At 36.6% G+C, this 17,872-nt stretch overlaps 1 protein-coding gene across 1 annotated transcript in view; it reads left to right on the top strand.

Annotated features, from left to right (window-relative positions):
- Positions 1-3,722: 3,722 nt before the first annotated feature.
- Xpot (exportin for tRNA) overlaps positions 3,723-17,872 on the top strand; it is a 39,221-nt gene continuing 25,071 nt past the window's right edge. Inside the window, exons 1-8 of the mRNA XM_027925740.2 lie at positions 3,723-4,116; positions 7,290-7,423; positions 11,682-11,764; positions 14,228-14,284; positions 14,918-14,987; positions 15,701-15,919; positions 16,775-16,959; positions 17,060-17,228. Of these exons, the coding sequence (XP_027781541.1) occupies positions 7,364-7,423; positions 11,682-11,764; positions 14,228-14,284; positions 14,918-14,987; positions 15,701-15,919; positions 16,775-16,959; positions 17,060-17,228 (843 nt within the window). The 5' untranslated portion in view covers positions 3,723-4,116; positions 7,290-7,363. The remainder of the gene's footprint in view (positions 4,117-7,289; positions 7,424-11,681; positions 11,765-14,227; positions 14,285-14,917; positions 14,988-15,700; positions 15,920-16,774; positions 16,960-17,059; positions 17,229-17,872) is intronic.

The raw sequence follows: 17,872 nt of genomic DNA, 5'->3' as shown, positions 1-17,872 counted from the left end.
AACTATATGCTGCAATAGAACATGGCCATTGAACATAAAGGGCACAAAGGTAATCCTAGCAGCTTTGCAATGTTGAGAAATTCATTGGGAAAAAGAGCAAAACAAGAGGAAGGCATACTTTGTGAAGAAGATCACAACTTTGGTTTTAGACATTGTTTTAGTCAGTTTAGACTATTATGACAAATTGCCATAGATGAGGAGACTTAAACAACATTTATTTCTCACAGTTCTGGAGTCTGTAAGGTGTTGGCAGATCCAGTGTCTGGTGAGGTCCTACTTTCTGGTGTGCTGTCTTCTTGTCTCCTCATATGGCCAAAAGAAAGTTAGCTTTTATGAGAACTTAAAAGGGACCAATTCTCATGACCTAATTACCTCCCCAAAGTCTCACCTCCAAATATACTATCACAGTGGGATTAGGGTTTCAATATATGAATCAACATATGATCAAACATTGAATCCATGTTACAGTTGAAGTGCTGGTGAGACTGGTAGATATTTGGGAAGTTGGGAGTATAGAATATTAAAACAAGAAGTATAGAACTGGATCATCATAGCACTGAATGTTGAAACTACAGAACTAGATAATTATTGAGAGAGTAAGTATAGGCAGAAAACCGTATGACTTAAAACATACGCTTGAGGAAAACATGTTAAGAAGTCAAAAGTAGAGGTGTGGTGAAGAAGACAAAGATGAGTAGTCAAAAAAGTAAAAAATTAATAAAAGGGTCAAAAGTCAAGAGAGGCGAGAATTTCAAAGAGGAAAGAGTAAACAGAAAAGCTGAAAAAAATTAATTAATGAATAAAAGTAGTCAGTGAGTTGGTTAATTTGCAAAAGTAATTAATAGAATGACTTAGGAGTACAAATCACAAAAATTGAGGGAAAGAAAGAATAAATGTAGGCAAAAAAAAAAAAAAAAAAAGGATATGCTACAGACAAGAAATTCCTAATCAGGAGTCCACAGTTCTAGCTCCCCATTTACCAGCTGTGTAACTTTGAAGACAGTACTTAAAATAGATTCATCTTGGTGTCCTGATCTGTAAATTTAAATTTTAAAATAATGATAATGGTACCTGCTCCATCCCTATAATGTTAAAGAGGAACACATTTTAAAAGATATATAAAACCATAATGAAATAAACATACAAATGTTATCTATCATAATTATTTCAAGTACTCTGGCAACTGAAAGAAAAGGATATAGGGAGCATGAACAAATTAAGTTTTGTTGTTATAAGAAAGGGGCCTCCTTGGGATAGAAACCAAGGCGTTGAGCACGCTAAGCAAGTGAGTAAACCTTACTTTTATAAAAGGTAAACCTTACTTTTAAATAAATTGAGGGGGGTCATATTTTTCTTATACCTGGCCCAAATAAAAATTTTGTTGTATGATTAAAAAAATAAGGGGCCTCTGAATACATTCATAGGAAGAAGAATTAACTTTGTACTAGATCTACAATGCCATCAACCTTGATGAATCTTCATTTGAAAGACAGGCTAGGAGCACAGGCCCTAAGAGTCAGTCAGTAAATTTGAATCACAGCTCTGCTAGTTGACATCTATGCACTTTGGTTCTGTCATCTATAAAATGGGGATGCTAATAATACCTACCTCCACAAAGTTGTGAGAATTACAGTATAAATACTTAGAACTGTCTGCCACATAAATGTTTAAAAACATTGACAATACATAAAGGCATTGCCATATGCAATTTACATGCCTTATGTTAAAGTAATGATAGTGTTATTTGTCAATATTTTGATAACTAGGGCGTGGGGTTGTGGCTCAGCAGTAGAGTGCTCGCCTAGCACATGCGAGGCCCTGGGTTCGATCCTCAGCACCACATATAAGTAAAATAAAGGTATTGTTTTCAATACCTTTGAATTGTTTTACAACTAAAAAATTGTTTTACAACTAAAAAATAAATATTAAAAAAGATTGATAACTAGCATCTTATGTTAGCCTGAGATGAAAAACCATCTCTTCATGGATAGGGCAGCCAGAATATGGAATGATCAAATGTAATTGCCTTCTCAGGTCCACTTCAGTTGGTTTCCACTCAGTTCTTATTTGTTCTGAAATAATACATGTTTATAAACCTGAAAGAGATTTTTTACTATCTTGGGTATTTGAACCACCATAAAGGAAAGGGCCAATGTTACTAAGTATACTATAGATAAGCTATAGATACTAGATAAGCTTTGTGTATTTAACATATGAAGTGCTTGCAAATGAATTTATGAATGAAAAAGGCAAGTAAAGGCAATTACAGTACAATGGACTAAAGTCTTTAGGATGAAGCAGTGGAACATGTGAACAAATTATAGACTGCCAGGATTAGTATTGGGACTCCGTAGTCCCTGGTTGATCATCACAGCTAACATAATTCATGTAGTGACTTGTTCATTGAGTTTTTATCTACAGACTGGCACCAGGCTAGACTCTGGCAATACTCTGAAATACGACCGAAATCCTAGCCTGTCATTTTAAAGACGTCAAAAACCTGATGCAATAGTGATTCAAGATATTTTATATATGAAATTTTAACAGGGATTCACTTGATGCTTCAACTATATCTCTTGTGGCTTTGAAACTTACATGTTTTTTCTATTTCCCAAACTTCTTCTCCCTGGTCTTCTTTTCCCTAACCTCTCCTTCCTGATTTTCTCTTCCTGATCTCTCCTCGCTAATCTCATTTTCTCTGAATTACTTCTATAAAAGTCCCCTGTTCCTGCTGATGGGCAGAGTCACAGCCTTTGGGACAGGAGTCCCTTGTGTTTCTCCTAGCAAAGCAATAAACCATCTTTTTCCTTTTTCTCAAAACCATGTCCTCCTTATTTGATTGGCATGGCGGACAAGCTTTCAGCAACAAAATGTTATGTACACTGAACATGGAGTCACTAAATAAATGTAGCTGTTGCTATACAAATTTTATTCTATTTCTCTTCCCATTTCCCTCCCAAATTTTGTTTGTAGGCTGCACTCTCAGTGCCTACATACAGCCTACATTCAGAACATAATGAATAATCAACAGTGAAACCTAAATATTGAGCACCTGTGTGATGAACACGTCTAAACAATCCTCAACAATCACCCTCTGTGGTTGTTACTATTACTTTACCATTTCACAGATGAGTAAACTGAAGTACAAAGTAACATGCTTGAGGTCAACTGCTATTGAGGGATAAGACTGGGATTCAAAACGAGGGGGCTGGAGCCTACAACTGCCTCTTTGCAGCATTAACAAATTAATAACTCAGAGACCGAATAAATGAAGCAACTCTTAGTACCAACGGAGAAAAATCGATGAATAGGCATTCTTACAAAATAGATATGTATGTTTAAAGTGAACTCATCAGATCTTCACGCTCATGGACTCCAGACACGTGGAATCACAGAAAAGGGATTAATTGACACGTGGTTTGAACCACGTCAGCCCGATCTCAGGAACTCAGTCCTCTAACCTATCAACTACTTAACAAAACTCTTCAGGAAGAGGGAACTTGACCCCGCAGCTAGACACCAGCACAGACACTCCCTCGGACTGAGAGAACGGGGTAGAGGAGGCGGGGGGCGCCGCACCGGGATGCCCCATCCCAGCATGCACCGTAGACCCGTCGACCCCGCCTCCCGGCGAGCTGCGAGGAGCGCGTATGCGCCCTGCCGCCCGGAAGCGCCGCCTGCACATTGCATGCTGGGAGTTGTAGGCCCTCGGCCCCAGCCCGCAGGCTGTCGCCCGCACACTCCATGAGGCTGCTGGCGCTGGCCCGCGCGGCACCGGCTCTGGGAGCGCGCTTCGCGCTGACTCAGCGGCGACGGTGGCGGCGGCGTTAGCCGGCCCTCGCGCTCTTTCCCTTCCTGGGGCGCCGACCCCGCCCGCCTGCTTGCTAGCTTGCCTGCTCCGCGCCACGCAAGAGAAGGCGCCAGGAGCCGCGGAGCCGCGAGAGGCGCGCGGCCCCGGCCAGCACGGTCTCCGGCGTTAGCGGTGCGGCCGTGGCGGAGGACTACGGCGACAAGGACGAGGGCCGCTCGCCCCGCTGCCTGCGTGCGGCGTCGCTCCACTCCGCTGACCGGCCCTCGGGAGTGCAGGCGAGGAGACGAGATGGAGTGATAGGGAAGGTGACTCGAGGCTCTTGGGTGGCGGGACCTGGATCCGGCTTGGTTCGCGCGTGGTTGCGAGGAAGTTGATCAGGGTGGGCTGGTCCGGGGGAGCACTGACGCCGTGGAGGGGTGCGGGCCGGGGACCCTCCATGGCGGTGCGCCCCAAGGCTGGGCGGACAGGATGGGGGTGGGTACGAGTTGTGGCCGCTTGTCGCGGAGTGCGTCCCGTGTCCTAAGTGCGTGGCCGCCAGTTACCTGGTGTTTCATCACCCGAGTTGCCACGAGGCGTAGTTTTAAGGAGGGATCCGGGGAAAGGATGGGGGGCGAGGCCGGCCGAAGAGGACCAACACTCCTGTGCCCCTCCGCAGACCCGTTTATAGAGTTACAGCGCGTCCCACCAGTTTCAGTTGCAGAGACCTTAAACTTGATTCCCCACCGCCCACCCCGCACAAAAAGGAAAAAAAAATCTGTTATTTCTGTGTAATAATTTGCCAGCACAGACACTTTATTTCTTCCCTTCCTTTCCTCACAATCCTGCAAGAGTAGAGAAGCATGATGATCCCCTGTAACCAGAAAAACGAGTACATTTTGGAGGCACTAATTAGTTGTTACTGGGGGAAGTTGCGTTTTATTAAAGCGACTTGTTGGTGTGATGTTAAAAGGCTGGAAAGATTAAGCCCTAGTTTTTGAAACAGTCTTGAGTAGATGTGGAGGAATTTTTCCAAACTATTTGATTCTCGACATAATGACTCTCTGGGAAAAGTTAGGGCATAATATTCTTAAGTGTGTTGCTTGCCTTGCAAGTCCCCAGCCTTTGCAGGATGTGTAATTGAAATATTTGCCATATTGTAACAAATGTTTACACCTGCACGACTGTGTCATGCCAGTCTTTTTTCTAGGAAGGTCGTCATTACCTTTTTGCTCGGGGTGTAGCTCTTCAGTTGTTCGCACACACTTAAGTATTTTATTCTATTCCCTTACATATTGGTTATTCAAGTGCCTTCTCTTGGGTGTATTCTTTTTACTGACAACTGTAACAAGTTTGTTTCCTTAGGTTGTTTATTGACCATGTTTTTCTTTAGGATCACTTCCTTTTTCCCTTTTGATGGTATCAGTGTGAGGTGAACAAGCTTAAGCAGTTTGCTCTAAAGTCGTGGCAAATTACATGAAGTTCCTTGTAGTATTTCTGTCTGGAGTTCATAGAAACTCATTTTCATAGAAAATGTCTTTTCTCTCCATAGAGGCCTTTTTCAGGGGAATGGTAATCAGTTCTTCTTGACATTTTTGGCTTGGGGGCGAGGAGTGCACATCTTTTTTTTGTTTTCCCATCTTCAAGATGCTGATGTCCTAGTTTAAGAGTGTTTCAAGTGATTCCTATTCCCTGTGGGTCTACCTCTGAATTAATAACCTATTGAGGGCCCACTATGTGCCAGACATACTTTGTGTCATTGAAGTTGTTGCAATTTTGAAGCAGATGCCTTTTGCCTTTCATAGAGCTCTTAGGTTTTGTTATTCCTGAGGCTTTTTTTTTTTTTTTTTTTTTTAATGTCAGGATTGGGTTATGAACCCAGATCTTTTTAAATCCAAAACCTGTGTTCCACATCCTAGAAACACAGTGGTAAATATTCCAGCCTTTGCTCTTTAAGGTAAATGAGAGAAAACTAGTAAGCTGACAGTGACAACACAGCAATGCTTAGGAGGGGCATCTAATCCAATTTGAAGGGTTGGACAAAAGGAATCAAAGAAGTATTCTTGAAAGAGATGACCTCTAAGTTGAATCTGAAGGACAAACTAGCTAACTAAGTAACTGAAAAGGGCAGTGTGTGCAAAGATGCAGGGCAGAATATCACTGGAAAACTGCCATGTAATGTAGGGTCATGAGTCTTGCTGGGTTGGGGTTTAGAATGGTGAGGAGTCATTCAAAAATGTTTGGATTTTAATTCTGAAGACAATGGAAGTTTACATTGCTCTTCTCTAGTCTGCAGGTATGCTATGAACTGGAAGAGAAGGATTGAGCTTCCTTCTCCAAGATTCTCAGCCCATAGCCTATAACTTGGCTTTGATCCTGGCTACATCATTCCTAAAAGACAGTATCTCCTTCCCCTCCAATTAGTCACTTAGCCTCTTTAGGTTCTCTTTGGTGATGATAATTTGGAAAACAAAAAAACCCTACAGCTTTCTAAGGTAAAGCCTGTTTTCCCTGTCTTATAGTTCTTGACAAATGATGTTATTTTCACATCATTTAGAGTTTGCTCAAATAAATATACAGTCCATTAAGAACTAAGCTGCCCTGGGTAGCTTACTGTGTTCTGATTTGAGAATGTTAGAACCTGGAGTATGAAGAAATAGATTACTTTCTAGAGGGTTTTTAAATTTTTTTATTTTCGGTGGTGGTGGTAGTGGTAGTTTTGTGGTACTAGAGATTGAACCCAGGGCCTCACGCATACTAGGCAAGTGTCCCAGCAAAAAGAAAAGACCCTAAATAAGAGTAGTCAGTTCAGTTTGTGAATTTTTGTATGTACTATTAGAAATTTTCTCTGAAATACATTTCTAGAATTGACTAGATTTCTGCTCTTGCAGAGGTAGAAGGTAGAACTGATCCATTGTTCAAAAGCTAAATAGCTGGCTTTTAACTCTTTTTCCTTTCTCATTCAACTTCTCTTGCAGTACTTTGTAAACATACCAGTAAGAATATTGAACTTTGAGATCAGACATTCTATTTTTTTTTAAAGGTTTATAGTATTGGTGACTTGAAGTAGGGAAATTATTATGATTACTATAACAAAATAATCTGGATCTGTCATTTTTTAACCTAATACAGTTGACAGTTTCATTTTAAGTACTGGAGATAATAAGTAGCAACACTGCACACATTAGATGGCTTCAGCTGTTTAAATAATAATAAAAAATAATTACTTTCTGTGCTTTATTAAAGATTTTGAAGAATAAGATAACTTCAGAACTTTAATAGTACACTTAGGTTTTTAGAAATTACACATTAGCAGAGTATTTAACAGGGTCAATTCTTCTAAGACTTGGGCTCCTTTAATTGTAATCTGGTAAATTTCAAAAGATTGTTAAAACTTGTGAGCATCTTTGTATATTTTTATCATTTATTGTAACATTCAGGGTAAGCATCTATTTTTGTTTATCAAATATTGTTTTCTTGCACCTTTGTTTTTTATGTGCAGATGTTTGTGGATTCTTCTGCGGGATCAGAGGGCACGCCTATTATAATCAGAAAACTACAAGTATAACAGCAGGGATGGATGAACAGGCTCTTTTAGGGCTAAATCCAAATGCTGATTCAGACTTTAGACAAAGGGTAAGTTAGTCTTTTATTGTTTTTTAAAGCATGTTACCACAAATATGCATTTATCAATGTGAATAAAAAATATATCTGATGATAAAGTTCTATTTGTTTATTTTTAGTTGTTGATAGACCTTTATTTTATTTATTTATATGTGGTGCTGAGAACCAAACCCAGTGCCTCACATGCCAGTCAAGTGCACTACCACTGAGCCCCAGCCCCAGCCCTTGATGATACAGGTCTAATTTGTGTGGAAATGAAGAGACGCAAACAAATCTGATGCAAGTGTGTTCTTAATGTAGAAAGTGCTATTATTTTAAGTTTAGTTGATTAAACCAAAGTATTAAAATCTTATGTAATTCAAAGTAGGACTTTATGCAACATTAGTCATTATTTTTAATTATTTAGAAGTTGTAATGCAGAGAGAAGATTGTTCAATGGATTTTAGTAGTAAACATGCATATTCTATAAACATCGCATTGCTTGGCTTGGTCTTTCAAAGTTATTTAATACTGTATTACTGATATTTACTATGCTTATTATTTGGTCCAGGCAGACATGTAAATAAGCAGTTAGGATATGCCGTGTTTTAAGTCATATAAAATGATTACTACATGATAAGGAATCCATTAAGAATGCTACGATTTTTGGATAAGCGTAGACAATTAGACATAATGAAACCTACAACTGTAATCACTATAGCTGAATAATAAGACATCTAAAGAACAAGCCTGTAATTTTTTAAAGATGTGGGCTTTCTGAAGTATAGCATAAGAGGAAGAAGAGGCATTTTTTCTCTTTTTTTCCTACTTCTCATAGCAAAGAGTATTTTTTATAAATGACCTAACCAAGGTTAGTAATCTCACTAGATATTATAGCCATTTTTGTTTTTTTAAGTACAAACTTTTTTTTTTTTTAAAGACACAATACCTTTATTTTTATATGGTGCTGAGAACCAGACCATGCCTCACATATGCTAGGCAAGCAGTGTATTACTGAACTACAACCCCAGCAGAAGTACAAACATTTTTAAATAACAAAAAAGATTAAAGTAGTTTTTAACATAAGTGCATGCTTCTACTGTTCAATAAGTAGCTCTCCAGATACAGAAAAATAAATAAAAAGGAATTGAGATTTAAATGCCTGGCCCATTTTAAGATATCTGACAAACTAATTAGGACATTAATAGATTATATACATTTATTCTATGTATAAACAAAGATTTCTTTTTTTAAATTAAGTTCCAGTATTCAACAGATTTTAAAAATTTTGCCATTATTTTTTAGAAAAGTAAAATCAATATATTATTAGTGGTTTTAATACAGGAGTTGTGCTTTTTTTTCATCAATAAAAGTGTTTTTTTCTGTCATAGGATATTTTAAACGTCCAGGTCCAGGCTTAATTTGATGGCCCATTAAACCAACCCAAGTAACAGAAATAATTAGGATGAAGAAGAAAGAATCAAGGAATAGTGAATTCTCATAATCCTGGGTTACAGTTCAGGAATAGTGGGAATTGATCACTTTTGGTGGTTAGATAAATGACCGTCTGCTAACCCCAGTTACTCACTTGTTCAATTGTACTTCTCTGTTTTCTGTATGGGCAGTAAAAATAGCTGAACTGACTCTGTTGGCACTTAAATGCAGGAAAAAGGTATGGGATAGAAGTAGGTGATGAAGGCTAGGTCGTCTTCATCATTAAAAAAAAAAAATGTTGGTAGGGGCTAGGGTTTTAGCTCAGCGGTAGAGCACATGCAAAACCCTGGATTTGATCCTCAGCACCACATAAAAATAAATAAATAAAATAAAGATATTGTGTCCAACTACACCTAAAAAATAAATATATTTTTTAAATGCTAATCATACATGGATTCACAGCACAAAGATTGAAAGTTTTCAGGTTATTTCCCTCACCTCTTTTTTGAAAATACACTGCCCACCTTTAGCTTAAAGCCTGCTATTATTTAAAGAAAATTATGTTAGCAATAATTCTAGCAGGTAAGCCATTACCTACTTTGGTCGTGGGAGTGAATTATTAGGTGGCAATGCAACATATGTAATTGACTTCCACCTTATCCCCTGTCCTGGACCTTTGGTATTCATAAAGAAAACTGTAGTTTTCACAGACTGCTGTTAGAAAACAACTGAGTTTAAGAGTCTTTCATAGCTGCCTGGACTCTTAAATTGTTAATTTCTGAAGATAGCCATTACTCTGGGTTATTTTCCAGCATCCACAATCAATTCTCTATGGATACCAATTGGGTGTCTTATAATTCAGTTCAGTTCTGACACTACCAGGAATTAGGTTCAGACCCCACAAGTCACAGGCTCAAGTCTCGCTCTGTTGACTGACTATAAGTTGAGGGCTCACATGACTCCTTCCTCAGGTTTGATTATTTTCTAGAATGACTCACAGAACTCAGGAAAGCATTTACTTACTGTTGTCAGTTTATTACACAGAATACAACTAGGAATAGCCAAAAAGAAGAGATGCCTAGGGCAAGGTATGAAGGAAGGGACACCAGGCTTTCCTGCCCTCTCCAAGCTAACATTCCTCCCTTCACTTCAGTGTGTGCATTCTGGAAGATAAATAATAAATAAATAACAAAAAATATAGAGAGCTTAGAGTATAAATAATACAAAAAAGTGTATAGAGCTTAGTCTCCAGTTTCCACCTCTGCTTCTCAGAGATAGGTGTTTGAGACTGAAAGTACCAACCTTTTCATCACTTAGCCATTCTGAGGCTATTTCAGAGGCTCCACCCTAAGTCCCCTCTAGCATAAGTTCTGTTGTGTTCCTGAGGAACTCATTATAAATAACAATAGATAATTCTACAATGCCAAGGTTTTTAAGAGCTCCTGCTGTGAAGAAGGGGAGGGAGCAAACCCAAATATATTTCTTCTAATACCACATTTATATTTAAAGTAGCTTTGATCTTCAGCTCATCTTCATTAATGGAAACAACCACTAATGTTGTGTATGAAAATCCACTCAATCCACTCCTTCCTTCATACATTCATAAAAGTAGAGGAAACTGTCACCTAAATATAAATATAGTGGCTTTTACTTCTAACCCAAAGAAAAAATAATTTTACATTTTGATTCAGTTTACATGTATACTTGTACACAAATATAAATAAAGTTATATAAAATAATACTTATTCTTGCCATCCATGTAATGCACTCTGGTATATTCTCATATTTAGTTTTTTTAATCATTGATGAAAACTGCTAAATTAACTTCATCACTAATGGTACAAAACATTTTTTTTTAATTCTGACAAATTGAAATTATGTTCTAATGCTTAATGTTCCTCTACCTCATTACTTCATATCAAAGTTGCATCAGTTCATAATTAGTTTAAGTCATTTAGCCGTATTTCTAATTTATGTATAATTTTCTTGGCTATTTGAGATACTCTTCGCAAGTTAAGGTTACATTATTGGTCCATTTTTATAGGTGAACCCTGAATCTATTGTAATATACTGATGGAAAAGCATGGCATACATAATTCCCACTTGCCTACTAGTAGCATATGGACTTAACTCTGCATCCATACAAGGATGCACTTGCTCTGGGCACAGTGGTGCACATCTGTAATCCCAGCAACTAGGAAGACCGAGTTTTCAAGACTGAATTTGAAAGGAGAATTTCAAGTTCAAAGCCAGCCTAAGCAACTTAGTGAGACCCTGTCTCAAAATTTAAAAAAAAAAAAAAAAAAATTAGAGACGTGGCTCAGTGCACTTGCTCTTTTTGCTCTTTGTTAGTACATATTCTCTCTGATTACAAGGGCTGGATTCATGAACAGAGGAATGAGAAACAGCTTTGACTTTTTCAATTATTCAATAATTTCCAAAATTCATATCATGTAATTATTCTCCAATTTTAATATTTTTAAGGGAATTATATGATATAATTGAAGAATTGAAATACTGTCCTATGTAACAGTAGATCAAATAATATAGATAAAATATTATCTTTTATAAATCACCTCTTTAGTAGCAGATTTGCTGTGCCTTTTTATAATTGCATATATCTCAGTATTATGGCACTTGATGAAAACATTTGTACATTTTTTCTCTCAGTTCTTAATAGCCCAGTGAAGTCTGCAGTGCTATTGTGCTGTCTCCTAGACTCTAAGGAAATGGGTTTGAGTATGTTAAATTCACCGATTGGTTATCGATTTACTACTCCTAGAATATTTTGTTCAGTGTTAATGGGGCATTGAGATTGACTATTCTAAATGTGTTTCTTTGTTTTATAATTTTTCAGGCCCTGGCCTATTTTGAGCAGTTAAAGATATCCCCAGATGCCTGGCAGGTGTGTGCAGAGGCTCTAGCCCAGAGGACATATAGGTAATTAAAACAAAATTTATATGACATATGAAAGAATTTAAATTTCTGTGAACATAACAGGACTATTAGATTTATCTATTTTGGAAGGTTTTCATAAAAGCATTTTGTGACTTGCCTTTTAGAAAACCATTAATATACAGTCATTTAGTATAGAAATGAGAAATAATGAACCAAAAATTGGGCCATTTGAGAACTGACTTTTGAGTAAAACTGTCCTTTGCTATATGTATGTTTTGTACCTGATAGCAAGTCTTAGCTGAAATAGACTGCAGAAAAAACTTCCTTATCTCATGATTGGGAATTTTAATTGAGTTTTCTAAAAAGTTGGTAAAGAGGGTGATCATAAATGGTGTATACCTGAGTTTTAGATTTTAACCTAAAGTATGTTAACTTGCATTTACTTCATCCTTGTGGATTGCACCCATAGTCCATCAATTTACTATTTCCAGCATGGGTCTCTGTAATAGACTGAGGCACAATGAGAGCAGATTCCTAGGAATTGTCTAACCCACTTCAAATACGTATAAGGTTTTCCCCCTGCAATGTGACTTTTTTGGGGGAAGGAGGAGTTCTGGGGATTGAACCCAGGGGCAGTTTACCACTCAGCTATACCCCAGTTCCTTTTTATTTTGAGATAAGTTGCCCAGGCTGGCCTTGAACTTGTGATCCTCCTGCCTCAGTCAATTCAGACTGCTGAGATTACAAGCACGTGCCACCATGTCTAGCTGTGATGTGACTTATTTGTAGTCCCTCTAAAGCAGTCAATTTAATTTTTACAGATATAGGAATTCTCATGGCTCTGGATGTGGCTCAATGGTAGAGTGCTTGCCTGACATGCTTGAGGCCCTGGGTTCAATCCGCAGTACTATACACATGCTAAAAAAATAAAATATAAAAAGAAAGAAAAAGGAACTCTAATTATACTTATTTTATCAGCTTATATAATAGTTAAGTTACTTTCTTATAAAAGAAATAAAACTGGCATTGTGTGACTTGTGGGAAACACAACCAATAAACAAAGAGGTCACTGATGGAATGGAAGTGCATGGGGTTAGTGACAGCCTCCTGGCTGGAGTTGTTTAAGTGCTGTTCTGTCATTTTGTTTGATAGCTGAAACCCAATGTTTGAGTTTTGTGAAAACTGATTTTGAGAACATCTTAGTCTTAGAGTAATTAAGAGATGACTTTTAATTAAAGACTGCCCCCTAGTTTATTCCTTGAGTGGAAAAATGTGATCCTTACATAATTCAGTGAAAGTTGAAGTGTGATCTATAATAAAAACAAAGACCTAAGGTCTGAGAAGAGTACTAATTAAACCTAATTTTTAAAAAATTTTCTATGTCTTTTTGTGTATGAAATTATTTTGTTTGGTCAATTCATATAGTCTAAATTAAGATGGAATCTCCATTCTTATTTTGACCAGTTACTTTACATAGGAAAAGTTGTTCCATAACTAAGCCAGGCCTAAACCAAGCATCTTGAGTGAACAGATTGTTGGATGCTAAAAGGACTTTTGTCACAGTTTATGGCTGGCTCACTAAAACTCTATATCACTGCTACAGAGATTGTGGGAAGTGGATAATTGGCATGTGTTGATTTTTTGCTGCCATCTTATGATGGTAATATATTTGTAATGTGTTTGTTTGTGGGTCCCCCCGACCACCACCATTGCTGGGGATTGAACCCAGGGCCTCAGGCATGCCAGGCAAGCACTCTACCACTGAACCACATCCCCAGCCCCTATATTTATAATTTGGTTTGCTATATGAACTTTGAGGCTAGACTGATAGTCTTTGTGGCCCTACTGTAGATTTGTCTGTGACAGAATTGATTTGGGTTGATTTGGGGGGTGGCGGTGGTACTAGAAAGTAAACCCAGTAGCAATTTAGCTATATATCCCAAGCCCTTTTTTTTTTTTTTTTTTCCTTTGAAACAGGGTCTCATTAAGTTGCTGAGGCTGAGGCTGAGGCTGAGGCTGGCCTTGAACTTGTGGTCCTCCTGTCTCAGCTTTCTGAGCCACTGGGAGGGTTGTGTCACTACACCTGGCAAGGTTGAATTTTAAGTGGGAATTAGATGGTCTTTGATTTGACTCATTCTCTTGCTGTTGTACCGTTTTTGTAGACCTAACCTATTGTAAACAAAATTGTTCCAGAAATCTTAACATCTAGAATTAGAGGGAAGCCCTTCTGTTTATCAATCACTATATTTAAAGTACATCTTAAAAGTTTTTGGTTATTTTGATTACCAGATTTAATGGAAATATTGAATATTATATATAGTATTTAGAGTTCTACTAGCTTTTTACACAGATTTGAATGTTATAATAAGATCAGTAAATAGAAAATAAGTCACAAGGTCTAGTTTGAGAAACTTCAGCTATTATTCATGAATTTTGCTTTTGTTTTCCCCAATTCATATTCTCTTTATCTAATTTTCTTTTTTGCTTTTGTCTTTGCTTTTGCAGTGATGATCACATAAAGTTTTTCTGCTTTCAAGTATTAGAACATCAAGTTAAATACAAGTAGGTCTTTTACTCACTACTCTTATTCAGACTTGTGGGGTGAGGTCATTTTTATTTGGTTTTTCCTTCCGTGAGGAGATCATAATATAGGTTGTAAATTAACAATGTATAAGTTATATCCAGGTTATAAATGTTTTGATTTGTCCTCAAAATAAATTAGGTTTTGATTTATCCCAAAGCAAGTTAGTTGATTATATATAGAAATAGACATTTCATAGAAAAATCTAGAATTCCAACTTCTCTGGAGAAACCAGATGAACCAACAGTAGACCTGTTTCCAAATAATAACTTGAGTAGAGTGGCAGCACCTGTATTCAAAACTCCTGCTTTAATTAAGGAAAAATAAAGAATCATCAGTTGGTTTATTCAGTAGACCACAGACCTGAGAATATGGATATATTTGTTTGAAAAATTATGTAGCTATAAAAGATGGATAATGATGCCCTGTCTGCCATCTTCATCCCTCTTTTCTTTGAAGCAATGTTGTGAGACATTAACAGTTTATTCTAGGAAACTTTACATAATTGAGGGCTACCCAGACTTTTCCTTTCAAATATATGAGACTTACTTTTCAAAACCACAGACAGCCACACAAATGTAGCCACTATTCTTTCTCTTCTCTATTTTGAACAGATATTCAGAACTAACCACTGTTCAACAACAACTAATTAGGGAGACGCTCATATCTTGGCTTCAAGCTCAGGTAAAATTTTCTTTCAAAGCCTTAAATGATCAGATTTTCAACTTTTTATGTTAAAAGTGTTAGTTTTGAAGATCATGGGTAGAAGGAAACTTAGCAATTACTTTAAAATTCTGTCAGTAACAAACTGTTATACTTTCCATGACACATTGTAGTAACTTTGGTTTTAAAAAATAATTTATTATTTTTTATTTCATTTATTTTTTTACTCCTTGACAAAAGCTACTTTTCTGTTTGGTTCCTAAAGGTGAACTCTCCTGGACAGTCTCTTTCCAAGGGCCTTTTTCAAAGGGCCAGCAGAGTTCTTTAGCCACAGCATATTCTTTTTGGTTAATTATAGCCAATTTTAACATATAAAGTGTTTGTGTTGCTAGAGGTTTTTATTTTCCTCAAAGAGAAGACAGAAGGAAAATATTTGAAGCTTTTCTTTTTTAAAAAATTATACAAATAATTAAAACTGCATATGAAACTTAAAAATGTAAAAATGAGAAGTAACTGTTAAAACCTTTATTTATTAGATTGTTCTCTGGCCAGTCACTTAAATACTTTCATAATTTTGATATAATTTTGTTTCACTGCTAATATGGACCATGTTGAAATTTTGTGGGGTTTTGCTTATACGTGATCAGTGGGAAAATGATGTTTTGGGGGTTTTGGGGGCGGGGTTTTGTTTGTTTGTTTGTTTGTTTAATTTAGTGGGATGTTTCTGTTGTCAGATGCTGAATCCCCAACCGGAGAAGACCTTTATACGAAATAAAGCAGCCCAAGTCTTCGCCTTGCTTTTTGTTACAGAATATCTCACTAAATGGCCCAAGTTTTTTTTTGACATTCTCTCAGTAGTGGACCTAAATCCAAGGGGAGTAGATCTGTACCTCCGAATCCTCATGGCTATTGATTCAGAGTTGGTAGATCGTGATGTGGTTCATACATCAGAGGCAAGTAACTTCACATCAGTTTTTAGTTTTCAATGTAGATTTTGTAGGAGAAAATGACCACATAGTTAAAAAAAAAAAAAAAAAGTGGGAATTTTTTTTCCTTTAGACAAACAGCCTTATGAATGATTATAAATTTACCGAGCATTTTGAATTTTGTTGCAAAGGAACTTAAACCTGATTTCTTAAAAGATATATGTTGAAATTAGAGTATTACATTGGGATTTTTAAAGTAGGCATATACTTTCCCAGTGAAATACACAAGTTGATTTTTCTCCTGTGAGTTTGTTGAAAAATATAGTCTGCATTTAATGCTACTGTATGGACCCTGAGCAAGGAAGAAACATTGCTTATGAAATGTCAGTGTTGGCTTCTATCTTCTTATCACATAACCCATCATCTTAGTCTTCCTCTGTTTATTAACCAATATAACTTTTACCTTATTCTTAAAGGACACAACAGAAATAGCTTCAAATGTGTATAATTGAAGATCATTGTAACCAAAGTATTTAAAGTAGAGGGTATTATGCATTTATATTATTGCCACTTTCTAAATAGTTTTAGTTTTGTGTTTACCCAATTTTGAGAACTAACTTATCTCATGCTTAAGATTTCTAAGTAATGCTTATTTATAGTTTATGTTTAGTAAGAAAGAAAGTCTGCTACCGAGGAATAGAATAGAAAGAGGAAATACAAAGAATCACAGGATGTGATTTTAGAGCTGATAAGTAGAAAACCATTACAGGGAATGTGTTAATAAGTCTGGAAATTTAGTGTAGAGGAAATTACTGTGTACAACTATATTCCAGTGTCAAACATTTTGTAATCTACTTTGTATGTGGTGGTGTTTTTTTTTAGGAGGCTCGTAGGAATACTCTAATAAAAGATACCATGAGGGAGCAGTGCATTCCAAGTCTGGTGGAATCATGGTACCAAATCTTACAAAATTATCAATATACTAATTCAGAAGTGACATGTCAGTGCCTTGAAGTAGTTGGGGCTTATGTCTCTTGGATAGACTTATCCCTTATAGCTAATGATAGGTACGTATGCCTATAATTTTTTAAAATATAGAACAGCAGAGTACAGTATCTAAAAATCATGAGTTTAAAGAATTTAAGTATTTTTTTCCTCTTCTATCAGGTTTATAAATATGCTGCTAGGTCATATGTCAATAGAAGTTCTACGGGAAGAAGCATGTGACTGTTTATTTGAAATTGTAAATAAAGGAATGGACCCTGTTGATAAAATGAAGCTAGTAGAATCCTTGTGTCAAGTATTACAGACTGCTGGGTTTTTTAGCATTGACCAGGTTAGTAAATTTACATCAAAATTTTGAAAATTGTTGGAACAAATGAGAGATAATAAGTTAAACATATTAAAAGTGTTTTCTGTTTTCTAAATATTGAAAACTGACCTTGAAATTATAACAAACTACTATTAATAATAATAATAGTAGTAGTACTAATATAGTAATACTACCAGAGAGCTGTACTCAACCCCTAAACTACATCCCAACCCTTTTTTTGTTTAGTTATATGTGATAATAGAATGTATTTTGAGATGTCATAATATACATGGACTACAACCGTATAATTTTCCATGTTTGTGGTTGTACATGACGTGGAGTTACAGTGGTCATGTATTCATATATGAACATAGGAAAATTATGTCCAATTCATTCTACTCTTTTTTCCCATCCCCCCTCCTCCAAATGCCTTTTCTTGAGTCAGCATCTGCATAACAGAGAGAACATTTGGCCTTTGGTTTTTTGGGATTGGCTTATTTCACTTAACATGATAGTCTCCAGTTTCATCCATTTACCAAGAATGCCATAATTCTTCTTTATGGCTGAGTAATATTCCATCATGTATAAGTATCACATTTTCTTTATCCATTCCTCTGCTGAAGGGCACATAGGTTGGTTCTATATCTTAGCTATTGTGAATTGAGCTG

Source organism: Marmota flaviventris, chromosome 3, assembly GCF_047511675.1.
Source record: "Marmota flaviventris isolate mMarFla1 chromosome 3, mMarFla1.hap1, whole genome shotgun sequence".
NCBI classification, from domain to species: domain Eukaryota; kingdom Metazoa; phylum Chordata; class Mammalia; order Rodentia; family Sciuridae; genus Marmota; species Marmota flaviventris.
The sequence above is the reverse complement of the archived record's forward strand: the minus strand, read 5'-3'. Positions and strand labels throughout refer to the sequence as shown.